We start from the raw sequence: 17,494 nt of genomic DNA, 5'->3' as shown, positions 1-17,494 counted from the left end.
GCTGTGGAAAACGGTATTCTAAAACAATAGCCAGAATGATCATCCTCTCTGTTAATACTCTTTCCCTCAGACGGGTTAGGGAGAGTTGCCAAAGGGTCTAGTAGCCCAAGCCATTCATGGAAAGTTCAGGTGTTCAAACTAGGTTCACACTGACCTCCATGACAGCCATTACGGATCTACGGGACCCCTCAGTGTAATTGCAACTTCCTTCTCAGGACGCCATTATGGGTTTTCAACAGTGGCTCAGCCGACCCGAGGCAACTTTTATCACATGTCAACACGGCAAGAGACACTCTCATCCTCCTCCTCATCAATGGTGACTCTGTTGAAAAAAGCACACTACTTCCTATTCTAGAATTTGTGCACGCATGTGGGTGTGTTTGCGTGCAACCGTCATGGGAATGGATCGAAATGAAGCTAATGGAGATTGTGTGTTATGGTGATATGCTGAGCCCACCAATGGGCCATACTGTCTAACCCCTAAGGGGCTGTTTGCTGAGCTTTATAATTCTGAGCATTGACTCTGGATTCAGTGTTTTCCTTGGGATGGGGGCAAGGGGGGAGCAAAGGAACAGCACAAGAAGTACTGTAAGCAACTCACAACGAAGACCTACAGTGGATATAAAACGTCTACACGCCCCTGTTAAAATGCCAGGTTCTTGTGATGTAAAATAAGAAGACAAGGATAAATAATGTCAGAACTTTTTCTACCTTTAATGTGACCTATAACGTTAACAATTCAATTGAAAAACAAACAGAAATCTTTGAGGGAGAAAAAAAACACAATAACATGGTTGTATAAGTGTGCATACCCTTAAACTAATACTTTGTTGAAACACCTTTTGATTTTATTACAGCACTCAGTCTTTTTGGGTAGGAGTCTATTAGCCTGGCACATCTTGTTGTGGCAATATTTGCCCACTCTTCTTTGCAAAAGCACTCCAAATCTGTCAGATTGCGAGGACATCTCCTGTGCACAGCCCTCTTCAGATCACCCCACAAATGTTCAATTGGATTCAGGTCTGGGCTCTAGCTGGGCCATTCAAAAATGTTAATCTTCTTCTGGTGAAGCCATGCTTTTATGGATTTGGATGTGTACTTTGTGTCATTCTCGTGCTGAAAGGTGAACTTCATCTTCAGCTTTCTAATGGACCCCTGAAGGTTTTGTGCCAATACTGCCTGGTATTTGGAACTGTTCATAATTCCCTCCACCCTGACTAAGGCCCTGGTTCCAGCTGAAGAAAAACAGCCCCAAAGCATGATGCTTCCACCACCATGCTTCACTGTGAGTATGGTGTTCTTTGGGTGATGTGCAGTGTTGTTTTTGTGCCAAACATACCTTTTGGAATTATGGCCATAAAGTTCAACCTTGGTTTCATCAGACCATAACACATTTTCCCACATGCATTTGGGGGACTTGAAGTTTGTTTTTGCACACTTCAGCCGGGCTTGGATGTTTTTCTTTGTAACAAAAGGCTTCCGTCTTGCCACTCTGCCCCATAGCCCATTCATATGAAGAATACGGGAGATTGTTGTCACATGTAGCATCCAGCCAGTACTTGCCAGAAATTTCTGCTGTTCCTTTAATATTGCTGTAGGCCTCTTGAAAGCCTCCCTGTCCAGTTTTCTTCTCGTCTTTTCATCAATTTTGGAGGGATGTCCAATTCTTGGTAATGTCTCTTTTTTCTGCCATATATTCTCCACTTGATGATGACTGTCTTCACTGTATTCCATGGTATATCTAATGCTTTGGAAATTATTTTCCACCCTTCTCCTGACTGATATCTTTCAGCAATGAGATCCCTCTGATGCTTTGGAAGCTCTCTGCGGACCATGGCTTTTGCTCTGAGATGCAACTAAGAAAATGTCAGAAAAGGTCCTACTAGAAAAGCTGAACTTTATTTGTGATTAATCAGAGTCACTTTGAATGATGGCAGGTGTGTAATGACTGAGTTTGAATATGATTGGTTAATTCTGAACACAGCCACATCCCCAGTTATAAGAGGGTGTGCACACTTATGCAAGGTTTTTATTTTTCATTTTTCCCCCTCAAAGATTTCAGTTTGTTTTTCAATTGAATTGTTCACATTATAGGTCACATTAAAAGTGGAAAAAGTTCTGACATGATTTATCTTTGTCTCATTCTTTTACATCACAAAAACCTGGCATTTTAACAGGGGTGGGTAGACTTTTTACATCCATTGTACATATACAGTCAAGTCCCAAATCCATGGTAACCCTTGGCAAAGATGAGCAGTACATTTATGATAAACATATTGAGCTATATTGCTATATTGAGCTATAACATTTTATTCTAACCGAAATACTCAAAGTAAATAATAAATAAAAGTGTTAGTCATTGGTAAATGGAGCAATATTAGTGTTAATAGAAATTGATTTTTTTTTATGAATTTGTTATCCAAATATTGAATAACTGAATTCTTAAACTGAAATTGTAATTCATGTTTTAAAATAAAATAAATGGAATATTGCACTAAATTCTACATTTTTATAGAAAGTATAGTTATGGTTTCATTATGGTTAATATTGCATTCAATGTTCATGTTTCAAATTTACAAACTATAGTGAAGTTCAAGTTTAACATTTATTCAGCTTTTTAGATACATACAGATTCAGTCCATTTAAAATAAGTTACAATATCATATTCACACTGTCTGGCCTGTCACAACATTTGTTTAACAGACAAATAAAGGATGCACACAGGCTCCAACTCTGATGTGTGGGCAAAATTAGGAAAATGTTATGACATCATGATCTAAACTACTACATAATTTGATCCGATCATACAGTAACTACACTATAAACTTAAAGCAGCCTTATTCAACACTTGGCTGGCGATCCAGTTTTCTTTTACAGTGAGGGAAAAAAGTATTTGATCCCCTGCTGATTTTGTATGTTTGCCCACTGACAAAGAAATGATCAGAAATGGTTATTATCATTAATAATTTTAATGGTAAGTATATTTGAACAGTGAGAGGCAGAATAACAACAACAATATCCAGAAAAATGCATGTCACAAATGTTATTCATTTATTTGCATTTTAGCACACAGCCAGTACTTGCCAGAAATACCTGCCTTTCCTTTAATGTTGCTGTTGGCATCTTGGAAGTCTCCCTGACCAGTTTTCTTCTCATATTTCCATAATTTATGGAGGGACGTCCATTATTTCATACCCTTTTCCTGAATGATATCTTTCAACAATGAGATCCCTCTGATGCTTTGGAAGCGCTTTGCGGACCATGGCTCTTGCTCTGAGATGCAACTAAGGAAATGTCAGGAAAATCATACTAGCTGAACTTTATTTGTGATTAATCTGAGTCACTTTAAATGATGGCAGTTGTGTAATGACTTCTATTTACCATGAGTTTGAATGTGATTGGTTAATTCTGAACACAGCCACATCCCCAGTTATAAGGTGGTGTGCACACTTATGCAACCAGGTTATTGTAAGGTTTTTATTTATCATTTATCCCCCTCGAAGAGTTCAGTTTGTTTTTCAGTTGAATTGTTCACGTTATAGGTCGCAAGTTCTGACATCATTTATCTTGGTCTCATTCTTTTACATCACAAAAACCTGGCATTTTAACAGGGGTTGTGTAGACTTTTACCAACTGTATGTTGGTAAAAGACTGGAGCATAAGCATGTGGTGAAGGAGTTTGTGTAGTATAATGAAGTGATAGGGAGTGTGGTTTATAGCCAATATACCACATCTAAGAGCTGTTAGGGATAACACACGTTCCCATGGTATATCATCCATACACCACAAAGCCCTGAGGTGCCTCATTGCTATTGTAAGCCGGTCAACAATGCATTTAGGGCAGAAAAAAGGTTGCATTGCACAAAAGACCAGACAAATATCTCCATGCAAAATATTACATGCCAATCCAAATGACCAAAGCAAGCCAGCAACAAGGGAAAAGGCATGTTAGGCAGTAAATGGCCAGCAATGTTCAAGTTAACCCCTTTCTAACATCTATAAGGATGTTAGAAAGTGAGGAAAAAAAACTTGAAGGAAAACAAAGCATAAAACCAGCTGTTCTTGGAACACTGAACTGACCCCCCCCCCCCCCAGCCCCAAACACATACACATGTCTGTCCAACTACAGCAACATAATCCAATATAAAGGCTTTCTGCGCTGAATGAGATCGCAAGGAGTGGGGGGCGAGAGAAGGGTAAGAAAAGAAGAGAGGCAGGAGAAAGAGAGAAAAAGAAGAGTGAGAGCGAGAGCGAGAGAAGGATAGAAAAGAATTAGGGGAGAGTGGCTGGATGCAGGGGTGGGGGGGCTGAATGGCCGGTGAATAGAGCAGAAGGCCATCATGCCTGGAGCTTCAGTCTGACACAAGCGCTGCAGCAGGGCTCATGGTGCCAAACAGAACCACATGATCCTGAGGAGTGTGTGTGTGTGTGTGTGCGCAAGGGCATCTGTGAGGAAGTGCATGGTGTTGTCTGTGTGTTCTGTGCGTGTTCCTCCTAATGGCCCGTACAGACGTCAGAGCTGTGGTCTGTACCCTGGCCTGTTCCACAGATGAGCACTAACGACCATGCTTTCTAGCCTCACTCGACATGTTCCCATAGCCACAAAAACAGCAGTGCGAGGAAAAAAATAAACGAAGGCAGAGGGACTAACGGAGAAACGAACTGGAAGAGAAAAAGTAAGAGCAAATTATAAATAAAGCTGTGTCTCCTTTTAGGTGAAGGAAAGGGCGAGATCCTGCCCTTGGTTGTTCAGGTGACGTCCCGACGCTGCGTGTTCATGTTCAACATCACTGACGATAGTTAGTCAACCCCAGTGAAACGACGACCCCGGGTGCTGACTTGAATACCCACTAATATCTGTGCATGTCCATCACATACGCCAATGGTTTTCCATAGCATACGCCAATGGTTTAATGATCACACTTCAAGGTTAGATTAGCCCAGCGTGTAGTGTCTAGAAGCCACAGATGACGGACACACTGTGCAGGGGTCCATAAGTTGGTCATGACTCAAGCCACACACACCCATATTGGATATGTTCTGCATTCAGTGTGGTAGGGACTAGCGTCACTGGTCCTGTGTTAATTTAAGTTTCTCCCCCAACCCTCCCTCCCCCAACACCACTGGCTTCATACACTCTAACACACACCAGTTTCAAATGTCTGATAAGCAAGAAGACCAAAAATAATCATGGCCAAGAGGGGCAGTGGTGTGTGTGTAAGTTCTGCTTGTGAGTTGGACATGAAACATGAACCAACAGCTGTAAAGAGCAATTTGTCACGAACACTCCAAAAAAACAACACCTTTCCATTTGACAGAAAGAAGCTCTCATAGTTCCTTCCATTATTTAGAGACCAGGAGACTGGGAATTATTCACTGAGGACTGGAATCTAGCAAAAAAATGACAGACAGACACTAATGAACACAACGTTTTTGAAAAACATGTCAGCCAAACAAATCAGTGAGGCATTTCATGTTGATGCTGAACATCCACCATGCAGCTGTGTGGCCATGGGGGTCAAAGAACATACTCTGGTGTGTGCCCTGGGCTGATTCCTCCAAGCCCCAGGGGCCATAGCGACTGATTGGATTACCATGATGTTCAGGCTAACGAAATTTATCGACAGTATATATTTGTATCATCAAATCATCCATTTTGATGAGATCAGAGGAACAGTGGAAAAAAAAACTGCAGACAACACAGGCTAACCAAGGGTCGGATTTGTAGCTAAAGCCCATAGAAAGGGCATGTACTGTACGTTAAACTGAGGCATAAAGCAAGGGTCAAATGGACTCTTATTTTGGAGGCATGACAGGGAGTGATGTGAACTGTGTTAGCCCAGGATTTAAGTTTCGGTAGTCTTAAAACAACCAACACTTTTTCAGTCAGGCCATCCCATCATAAAAACATAGGTCACATCAGGACTCAGGCCAAAATGAATGTGCAAACGCAGGCATACACACATACACACAGAACTGCCTTACATAACATTGTTGTATGGCAGATGAGGACGCCATCCTGCCGCTGGAATCTGTCCTTGGAAAGATGGACAGAGAGAGAGAGAGAGAGATGTAGACAGAGATGGGATGTGAGAGAAAGAGGGCAGATAGAACAGAGAAAAATTGAGAGAAATACAAATGAAAGAGTGGACAGGACTTGAGAGGAACATTTAAGTTAGAGAAAAATGGAGGGAGAGAGAGTGAGGGGAAAAAAGAAACAGAGATAGACAGAAACAAGGAACTGCACCAACAGTGAAATGGGAAGGGAACGTTTGCATGGGTTTGGAACAGGGCCTTTCCCTAGTCTAGTTCAAGGCAAAGTGGAGCAATGACTGAAACTTCACTTTACATCAGACATCAGCCAGTGCCATCGCTGCCTCAGATAACAGGTAGTGTCCTTTCGTGTCTTGGAACTGACATGGTCTGATGATATTGCCTGGTCGGAGAGAGGAGGAACATATGGAGGATCTGATTGGTTCCCCCATCCTTAGGGACATAAAGAAAGGGCACCTCCTTTCACAAAAGACATTGTTCCTATTTCCTTTGTCGCAAATGTTGCTTTGTTTAGAAGCTCCAGTTCCCTACACACACACCAGCTAGTCTGTTTCACTTGCAGTGTTCTCCTGAGTTCATTGTGTTATTTCGCCTTTATAAGAAATCGGCCCAGAAGCTGTGATGTAACGAGCCACCACAGTCAGCAAAAGCAAACACACAGTAACCAAACGCACACAGCAACACACACACAGCCACACATTACAGCAAATTCATCTGCCCAGGATTTAAACCTTCCCCTTGCACTGCAACCAATTAGGCCATTTGAAAGTTTTTACATGGAAGTGTTTGTGTGTGTGATCTAGGTCTATGTGTACTTGTGCAGACCAGACTTCCCCACAGATATAAAATCCAGAAAATGTATCAACAGTTTCTTTTCCCCAAAAAGAGAAAAGTGTCTTCCGGATTAGAGTATGGTTTTAAGGTAAAGTTATTGTGTTCAAATGGTTCAAATTAGGTTTAGGAGTTAGGTTAGGGTTAGATGGTCTAGGTAAAATTAGACATAAAGTTGGTCTGTATTTTCTGGGTTAGGGTTAGGTCCCCACAAGGATCGCAAAATAAACAGGTGTCTGGTAGCTGGGACAAACCTGAGGATGTGACAAAACAAACAGGTGTCTGGTAGCTGGGACAAACCTCCGGATGTGACAAAACAAACATGTGTCTGGTAGCTGGGACAAACCTGAGGATGTGACAAAACAAACAGGTGTCTGTTAGCTGGGACAAACCTGAGGATGTGACAAAACAAACAGGTGTCTGGCAGCAGGGACAAACCTGAGGATGTGACAAAACAAACAGGTGTCTGGCAGCTGGGACAAACCTGAGGATGTGACAAAACAAACAGGTGTCTGGCAGCAGGGACAAACCTGAGGATGTGACAAAACAAACAGGTGTCTGGCAGCTGGGACAAACCTGAGGATGTGACACCCAATCCCCCCCATCTCAACACACCACTTTTTCACCCCCCTCCACCCAAAAAAGCTATCCGCCAGAAAACAACAAAAACCTCCCTGTCTCGTCATGACCTCATAAAACTCATCAAGCGTAGGAAACAAAGAAAAAAAGCCATGCGTCAGCAAACAACCAAACTGTGCTTTTTAATTATGTGTTTCCACCAGCTTGATGAGGTCATTTTTGCACATATTATAGACCAAATGGAGACTGAGGGAGAAAATCCTTTAAGTCGCTGCATGTGTCTGTGTTGAGAATGACTCTTCGACACAATCACCACCCAAATATCAGGGAGTAACCTCTTCCCCCAAAAAACATGAAACCGGGCCATCTTGGCTCTCTCCCTCCTTGTTTTCTCCAATAAACTGACTAGTGCAGTTCAGGCCTTGCATGCAAAACACATCTTCTAGCATCCACAGAAATAGTTCCTAACCCATGACCTCAAAGCTAACCTCGTCCCCATGCTATTGCACACAGGCGGAAATGTCTGGGAACGAGCCGTAGAAAGTGGTTAAAGCGTTGGTCCAGTATTTTAAAGGTCAATTCAATAAAACCAGAATTCAAATACAAACAATAAAACGAAGTAAAAGACAATAGGAACAACAAAAATCTGACTATTTTCTAAATGTGTGAATGGTGTTGGAGGGTGTTTGTGTATCGTAAAGGTTGTGCCATCAGATTTGTTTATTATATGTTTTTAAAGATAAATAACATTTTTGAGGAGGATTTTTTTTTCTCCATTACAGACATAAATACATTGTCTTTTCAAGCATGATGTCCCTTTATCTAAACAGACAACGCTAAGCTCAATTAAAACTCACAAATAATTCCACACAAGTCTGCATCCAGTAAAAAAAAAATTCTTCTTAACTGAAACTGTCCGACGGCCTGTTGAACCCAACCCAATTCCAGGCCCATTTCTCAGGCTAAAGAATCTAGTCTAATGCAGCAGACAGCTTCACGCAATTAGCTGCACGATGCAGATCTTCGACGGGATTGTTTGCGTAGGAGCAGCGCTGCACGAGCACACAAGAAAGGAGAATAACTGGAATGAAAAATACTACCAGCTGCATTTGATACAATTACACCGGCAATTATCTGATGCACAACCAGAGTACCGTTTGGATCCTTAGAGGAGGCCGGCAGGGAGTCAGGTGGGTGGCTCAGAGGGGGGGGACTGCACACCAACAGACAGATGATGGGCTGAAACCTTGGGCTCCTAGGTGGACTGTTCTGGAACCATTCTCAGTTCAACAACTTCAAGAAACTGATCAGGTATAAAAGATGCTTTTTAATTTTTTACAACAGCTGCCAATTTAACATTGATTCATCTGAGGAAAAGTTGTAAACTTCTCTCAACAAGAGCATTGTGTAATGCTAGAGGAGGCTGAAATATGGTTCTCAATCTGGCTGTTGGGCTAACAGGGCAGGTGACTCATTGCTGACATGCACGCCACAAACAGAAAGAGTGGCACTGCCTGCTTAGGAGCAATAGTTTACCAGGACTACTTCATGGTTAATCAAGGCTATGGTAATTTGGAGGGCTTCTCAAGGACATTTCAACGGCTGCCACAGGTGCTCGAGTCATTCATCTCCTAACCGGATGCAAAAATTTATCATATTTAGCTTTATTAAACTGTTTCTCAATTAATCAAATTCAAACAATTGTTCACGTTCACTATCAATTCTCTCAGAGAAAACCTACCATAGCATAAACTTTTTTTCGCCCCAGCAACAACAACCAAAACTCTGAACAGGCACACCTCCTCCAAAACCGCCTGAGGACCACTCCACAGCTTCTGAACGGGACGTCGTGCTCTGCGCCGGTGCAACATTGAGCCCCCTTCTCACTCCTCTAATTAAAATAGACTCTGAGAAAACAAACCATGCGCCGAAATCCTTCAGGATTTTTTTTTCTCTTTCTAGGCTCTCCATTACTCTCTCACTCCCTCGTTGGTCCTCAGACAGACAGACAGACAGATGTACAGACCTGGTTTCTGTTAAAGGCTGCCCCCCCCCCATCTGCCGGGCATATTTTCGAACTAAAACACCATTGAGTGAGGCAACAGTGGGCTCCTTGTCTGAGGCCAGGGGCTCGTATGGCTGGCCCGCAGGGGAGCCGCTCTGTGTATGGTGAGAGGGGAGAGGAGGACAGGAACGGGGAATGGGTAAAGGAGAGTGGAGAGAGAGAGACGGAGAGGGAAACTTGTTCTACCCAATCCGTTCTTTTTCAGGGCGAAATGGTCAAATATTTTTCAAGAGAATATTTCTGTGCACATAACTGAGTTGACCTTAGACAAAGGGACGCAAAATGTAGTAATCGCTAGCTACGTGCAGGAAACGTTCTTCCAATATAACTTTGCCAGTGTGCCAAATGTAATTAGGGCTTTACAACGATGGTGTAAACCTGGAGAAATATTGGTTAAAATCTTTCAAGAATAATCAGGTGATCAAAATGCAGAATATCTCTATCCTTTTAAAAATAACATATAAATGCTCAAACAAATTCTCCATGTGGTCTATGTGAAAAGACACTTCATTTATTTCATTTAATACTTTTAGAAATGCAATAACGGGATGGAAAAGGCACCGATTTCGTGGAACAGCCCAGGGAGAGGAGGAGAAAGGGAGCAAAGAAGCTGGGCTGCGGCCAGTCCAGGTTAAAATAACAAGCTGCTTCTCAGCAGTGGGCCAAGAAACTCTAAAGCTAGTCAGCTAGAGTTGGGCCGAGCGATACGTCTTTCTCCTTGGAACACATGTGGCGAGCGCGCGCACAAATTCTCAGAAATCCACACACTTGTGGGTACAGACCGTACACACACATTGCACACATGTATGAAAAGAAAGATTTGGGGTTGGAGCAAATAAGACTCCTGTCAATATAAGTTGAGTTCAGACAGGAAAAGGCCCTACTTTCCACCTGGCTATGCAAACGATTAAAGTTTAGGATAAGTAGGAATTAAACCCACAATCCTGATGTCACTGGCTGCTGCACACATAACACGCAGACACACACGAAAAGCCCTTCCAGTCATAAATACACATTCATACAGAGCTTGGCTGCCCAGGCGTGCAGACATAAGCATACTTCTGACATTTGAGTGATGTTGACACAAGGCCGAAAATGAACTCCTAACGAGTGTGATGAGTCAAGCCGATAACCTGAGGCAGCCTCACTCAGCAGGATCATTCTGGCCTACAACATCGGTCCCCCTTCCCCTTTTTTCAGTGGCTACCACGCCACGTTTTGTTGCTGGGTGGACAGTGAAAATGACCCGGAACCCTGCCTTCAGGTGCTGAATGGAAAGAACAAATACATGATTAATGCAGTGTCTATGTAAAACAAAATGTACTGGCAGATGAAGCAGGAAGCGTAGCAATGTTTTACTGTACTGAGTGACTGCGTGTTATTGTTTAAGTGAGCAGAATGTTATCGAGTTCCAGTCCGCTGTCTGTTATTGTTTTGGCGAGCACACAGCGGGGGTTTGTGTGTTGGTGTGCGATCGCATTCTAGCCGGCAGAATGCTGCTGTGGTGTGTTTATAATAGCAGAGCCGGGGATTTCACAGGCCAGCTGGACCGCCATCCTTACGGCTGACATGTTTGGTGGACTTGACAGGAAACGGCGCTCCCTCCTCCATTTCTCTCCTTTGAGTCTTTTACCACTCTTCGTCCCCTCTGCCCTCCGTCCCTCCCTCTTTCCTTCCATGTCCATCGCTGTCCAGCCTCAATGAGTCAGTCCATTCATAAGAGCTCGAGCCGCACACCTAGTGACATTAGGGTGCACGCTCTCTACTCTCTGACCTCAACCTCTCCGTTTATGTCAAAGTCCTTTTGCGGCTGCCCACCCAGCTCCCTCCCACCCACCCAGCCAGCCGGTGACCAACCGGGCGACACGGGACCATCTAACTAAATATCTTCTGACCTCGCTAATGGATCCCACCCTCCACCTTCTGCCTCAACATGTCGCTAAACCCCTCACTGTCGCCAGTCAGTAGCTCGGGACACTCTGGGGCCTGTGGAGTCCCAGTGATGTAGGGTAAGGTTCGGGCTGCTCCACAGTGCTGGGGGTTTTCAGATAAATTATGTTTGGCAGCCAGTGGGCAAATTGTCGAGCTAAAACTTCACGTTCCTCTGTCCCCTCTCTCGCAGGTCGCAGCAACATTTAGCATTTCTAATTGTCTGGTGGAAACCTCACCCTACCTTCAAGAAGAATGTACATCATGGCTCCATGTGAGCTCACACACAATCACATATGCAAGCGTACACACAAAGCCATTACATTCTGTACAAATCTGTTCTAAGTGAATCTGTTTTTCTACATGATCCAGACCTTCCTTGGGAGTAATGCTCTAAACCTATGAGAGATGTATCACATAACTCTGCTACAGAACTCTGATGGGGTTTTTAAAGTGGCACAGAAGTTCGGGAATCTATGGCACAGAGCATAATTTGGCAAGTCTCTGTGGGAATTAATGTGCGTCAATAAGAGAATAGGGCTTCCCTCAAATAGATTCTCTCTATACCCTTTTCTCCTTCAAATTCAACTCAATCACACCCTCTCTCTTCTCTCTGTCTTTCGTTGTGACATGGAAATATGAAAAGGTTACATAATTAGGTCACACACAGTTTGATAAATTAACAACATTTTGAACTTTAATTTTGAACTTTAATGCTGGAAGGCTTGAGCCACAATTCTATTTAATTCAATTATTTCAGCAAAAAGCATTTTCACACACAATTTAATCAATAGTACTCTCTGTTTGGGTTGGCAAAAATGTTAACCAATGCATAAAAATAATCTTAAATCAAATAGCTTTTTTGAATGTCCCACTTAAAACTATGCTACTATGCCAAAGTTTAGATTGAAATGGCACCAAACCTACTAAAAATTGTATTTTCAAGATTCTTATCACTCCAGAGGCCTGTGCTAAACACACAAACAACTACTGAAACTAACAAGCCTTCTGCAGAGTTCCATATACGATTAAATGTCAAGAAAAGTGGTCTAACGTCCTGAGAATGTCTGTCCAGTCGCCAAACCCCAAACATTCTATATGAAGCAATACTTCATGTGAACCAATTGTGTTTTTAGTCTCATGGTTACACTAGAGGCCTACCATTGTTACTGTCCAAACAGTAAAGATGTACTAACTGAATTTACATAAAGTCTACAGCTTAGCTACATGCAGAGAGCACAGTTGTGATGTGCGGGAAAGATTTAAGCACCAGTGAAGGATTTACTGGAGCCATGCAATGTTGCTGCAATGTTAGCAACAACTCATGCTGGAAGACTGTCAGAGGATGCTGGGTCATGAATACTGCAGGAGGACAGGTTTATGAACATCTCGGCTTCCCTGAGCATGGAGAGAACTGAACCCAGAGGGCTGCGCGCACGCACATACACACCAACTGCATGAATGACTGGTAAAACCCTACAGGGAAAAGCTAAACGCCTTCTCCTCAAGTTAAACCCCACTCACAAGTGAGGTCCTTTTCATTAGACAGACAACCCAACGAGCATCTTCCAGTGTAGCTTTCCCTCTCACTCATGAGGTTTACGCAACACACTAGGAAAAGGCTGTGGAGGACAGGATACACCATTAAGTCTGCAGTAAATCACAACCCCCCACCAGGCAAATAGCAAGGCCTCTTTAGTTTCAGAAGCTTCAGTAACCAAGAGGTCTTTGAACGAGAGAAATAGGGGGGCAATTTGTTGACCCTTGTGTTGTGTTGTTTTGTAAGAGCAGTACGTCGGCCTCACTGGACACAATTGGATTTTTCAGAGGCCACTTCCACACAGTGTACAGGGAAATATTTCCAAAATAACTCAATCACACCAAACACTGGGGACTGAAAATGTGAAACTGTGCGTTGCGACATTGTTTTGTAAACAGACATCCAGTAAAAGCAGTCATTCAGTGTGTGTGTGTGTGTGTGTGTGTGTGTGTACATGCTTCCCTATCTTTTTAGGATAAAAATTAAATAGAAACATGAAACATGGTGAATAGTCAGAGGTTTTTGCAGGTCCTGACTATTGTGTTGTAGGCGTATTAAATAGGTTGAGGATTAGGCATAAAAATTAGGTTATTGAGGTTAAAGTCAAGTGTAGGGTAAGGTTAAATTTAGGGATTATTGTTAATAAATAACATACTTATACCAAGTAATTACAACATGTGCGTGTGAATGTCTTTGTCTCTGTGAGCATGTGCATTTATGGCAAGGTGTGTGGAGGGTTAGGTAGCAGAGGGACCTTTAAACATATGTAAGACATCAGGTAGCAATATACTGTATGTGTAGAGGAATCTAGGCACCAGGGACTTTCAAAAGCTTGAAAAGTAATGATTTACAAGGCATTTGACAGGGTACTTGTCCAGAGAGTAAAGCATAGAATCCTTTTAAAGATTGTCCGTCAACTTTCATTGTATGACAATCATCCATCCAACACGAAACATATGCTTGGATATTATTTTCACTATCATTTCTAAACTGTCACTAGAGGGCGTAACTTTAAAGGGAGGCGACAGTGGTAACTGCTGAGTTGGTGTGTGGGAGGTGGAGTTTGTAAGTCCTAGAACATCAGGAACCACAATCTAACATTTATGTATTCACAATGCATTATAAAGGATATCAGTGGTTGTTGATTCACTTAGAAATCCCTGTTGAGATCATGCGTTATGAACACTACCCACCACCCTAGTTCACAGACTTATACAAAGGAGACTAACTGAGGTGTGTTCATACACATCACACATGCTGAAAAGAGTGGAAATCATAGAAAGTAGTACAACATGTCTTCTCCATTGTGAAATTTATAACAGGTTGTATTAATGGGAAGTCCCATACAAAAACTTTAACAACAGCATTTAAAATGTAGAAGCTGTGCCAACTTTGGAATCCATGATGACAAAATATATCCAGAGATAGTGAACATCTGTTTTTTGAAGACAGGAAAAACAATAATCAGGATAAAATGTACCCTTAGACATCAAATTAAATAAAATAAGCAGACTTCCAAATAAAACAATAGGCAAGGTCAATAAATGCACTTCAATCCAATAAAAATTTACTCTGGAAAGTGTCCCATTGCGATACATTTTTTATCCATACAAGGCCTCATTACAAAAACATGTCTGTGGTTTACAATTCCCGTTAACTATCCAACAGAAACACATTAATTACACAAGATCATGCGGAAATGTGTTTGATATTAGTTTCTAACTACTGACGACCTTTTAATAAGTTAAGCTGACTGGGAAAGCTATTCCATCAACGCCACAACCACGGAGCCAGGTCAAACAACGAGCCGTGTTTAAGGGCCGGTTATCAGACCTGACTGTGTCTCAGGTGACCCACTCAGGCCTGTCTTACTGCCTGAAGGGCAAAGCAATCCTTCACCAGATGGACCCGTAGGCACTTCTGTACACTACACTAGACCTGGCACAATATGGCATGTACCGTTTCTTATCAAAAGCACAAACACATGCTTGAATTTGCACAGTGGCCTAATTTAAAACAGGAAAGGGGAAAAACTGCCAGGGTTAGAATGTGCATCTAGTATTTCCCTTTAACAAGAACTGCATCCTTGATCCCAACATATTTTTTTTATTCTATTGTTATCTTAGCTTCTTTGGTCCAAGAGACTTTGAGTTTCTACTTCTAAATTAAATTGCTATCCTATATAAAAATATACATCATTATTATTGTTGTTGTTAATGTGCTTTTGTTCTTTATTTAGATTAGCATATGGCAATAAGCATTGAAGAAGAAACTGACTTTACTTTGCTTCAGAGTTAATTTTAGATCTAATGTAGCAATAATAATGATAGCATTAATTAATACAGTGGGTACACGGTGAGTACCCTGTTTGGCACTAATTAAATAGTTGGCAGAATGGCATCCGTCTGCTCCAACCCAAAGTAACGAAAAATCACAAACATTTACGAAGTGAAAAGAAAAAAGTAAACACACAGAAATTATAGGCTTACCTGTTCCCGTGGAATGCATGGTAACGAGGTCCGGCGGTGGGACTTGCTGTTGCAATGACTGTGCGCCATGTCTGAAGAGGCCACGGAACTGGACCTCCGTAGTCTTTTAAACACCGGTATGGTGTCCTCTCCTTTCCCCGCTGTCACGGCGCGGCAACCCGCCCCGTGTGCCCCTGAGCCCGACAGAAGCTGGTCAGCAAACCTCGCAAGCAGGACCCCTAGCACTCCAACCAGGTACGCAAGGTAGGGTCTCCAACTAGCCCGGACCTTGTTAAGAGAGATCAGGGACACAGTTCGGATGATGCTGATGAATATAATGACGGATACCCCTTGTCCTAATCCGACCACCATTAGCGCTCCGCCGGCCAAACAGGACAGAACCACAACGGTGGCAGTGAACGACAGCAGCTGGTCATCTGCGCCTTGCAATAACGACTGCGCCGCGGCTTCGCCCAAGTGACACACCGCCAACAAAAACAGGGCAGTTCGGATCAGCACCCCGCAGCGGATCAGGTAGAGGCCGACCCAGAAGAAGGCACATACGAGAGTGAAGACGGGGGACACCAAGTACCAAACGGACAACAATAGTTCCACCACACTGCTCGCCACGAAATGAAGTAGAGATCCAGGCTCGCCGTGATTCTCGATGTTTCTTCCGCTGTTACTCTGCTGCTCCACGTCCCAGTCAACCAATCTAACTAGCACCGCCAGCAAAACCGAGACAGAGCCCACACACACCGCGGACGAAAGTCTCCTGGAACTCCATATCTCATCGAGTCTCAACCACGACTGACAGTCCGCGTCCTGATACAGAGTGGTGACACATGTTTTCACATAGCCGTTGCGCTCCACCGCCCGCGGGCATTTCTCATGAGCGCTCCTTGATATACCTCTGCCGCTGTCACATTCCACTTCCATCGCAATCACTCAGGAGGACCAAAGGTAGCGGCGTGAACTCCTATATTCAGAGTATGTGTGTAAATGAGACAGACTCACTGCATTTTCATACCATGTTTGTCCCGAAGAGACGTTTCGCGCAGTAGAGTGTACAGTTGTGCGCTACATGGTCGCTTGCAAATGATTGACCCATTTTTTCCAACGCACACACACAGTACATAAGAACAAGACAGAATAAAAAAGTATACATGAAAAAGTAACTGTTCAATGTGCCTAAGTCTTCAACAAACCACGGAAATTACCACCATATTTCCTCTAGTCCATCCCGGTGCTGGAGCAGCCTCGTTCGGATTATCATCCAGTGAACCAGAAAGAGCAACTCTTGGCGATTCTCACATCTAGGCCACTGCTTGTCTCTCTCATCTCCTATCACTCCCTAACGACACTCCGTTCTCCTTTGTGCCGCTTCGACTGCCGCTTATTTTTCGCTTTCTTTCTCTCGGACCTGGTATTATTCTTCACGTTTATTCTGTTGTGATACTTCTCCGGCTATTTTTTCGCTGGGAAGAAACGGCAGTCTCCAAAAGCCATGGCACACTGCTGCGCGGACGTAAACCATGTGTCGGTAGAGTGATTTCCTGCAGTTTTTTTACCCGACGATACACTCAAGGCATAGTCCCGTGGCTCTTCGCAAGGCGTCGTAAAACAAATGAAGTCTTAGTAATGTCAAACGGTATTGATTTTAATTAATGCAATAATTGCCTGCATCTACTGAGAATAATTTAGCAATGCTGGAAATAAATGTTATGATGTCATCGTTTGAAAATACTCGTGTGATTCTAAGAGTGGACTAATGGGAAACCTTTGGCGGAGGACCACACGTTTTTTTTCTTCTCAAGATGTTTCTTGAATATTGCATTAGGCCTATAACAGCACTTGCACTAGTGTTTTTCTAACTGAAACCCTAACAATCAGCTTGACTTGGCAGTAACTTACACCTGAATCAGCTTGACTTCGCAGTAACTTACACCTGTTCTTTATGGGATAAAATAATAAAGAATTGCGGAGGGCAATAGTTAACCTATACTTATCAGTCATAATGTTTTGCCT

At 42.9% G+C, this 17,494-nt stretch overlaps 1 protein-coding gene across 1 annotated transcript in view; it reads right to left on the bottom strand.

The window, feature by feature from the left end:
• Positions 1-17,288, bottom strand: part of pde3a (phosphodiesterase 3A, cGMP-inhibited) — a 91,418-nt gene extending 74,130 nt beyond the window's left edge. The window contains exon 1 of the mRNA XM_010899639.3: positions 15,488-17,288. Coding sequence (XP_010897941.2) covers positions 15,488-16,405 — 918 coding nt within the window. The 5' untranslated portion in view covers positions 16,406-17,288. The remainder of the gene's footprint in view (positions 1-15,487) is intronic.
• Positions 17,289-17,494: the final 206 nt, after the last annotated feature.

This window comes from Esox lucius, chromosome 23 (assembly GCF_011004845.1).
Source record: "Esox lucius isolate fEsoLuc1 chromosome 23, fEsoLuc1.pri, whole genome shotgun sequence".
NCBI lineage: Eukaryota > Metazoa > Chordata > Actinopteri > Esociformes > Esocidae > Esox > Esox lucius.
Note: the sequence above shows the minus strand (reverse complement) of the source record. Positions and strands in the feature narration are given on the sequence as shown.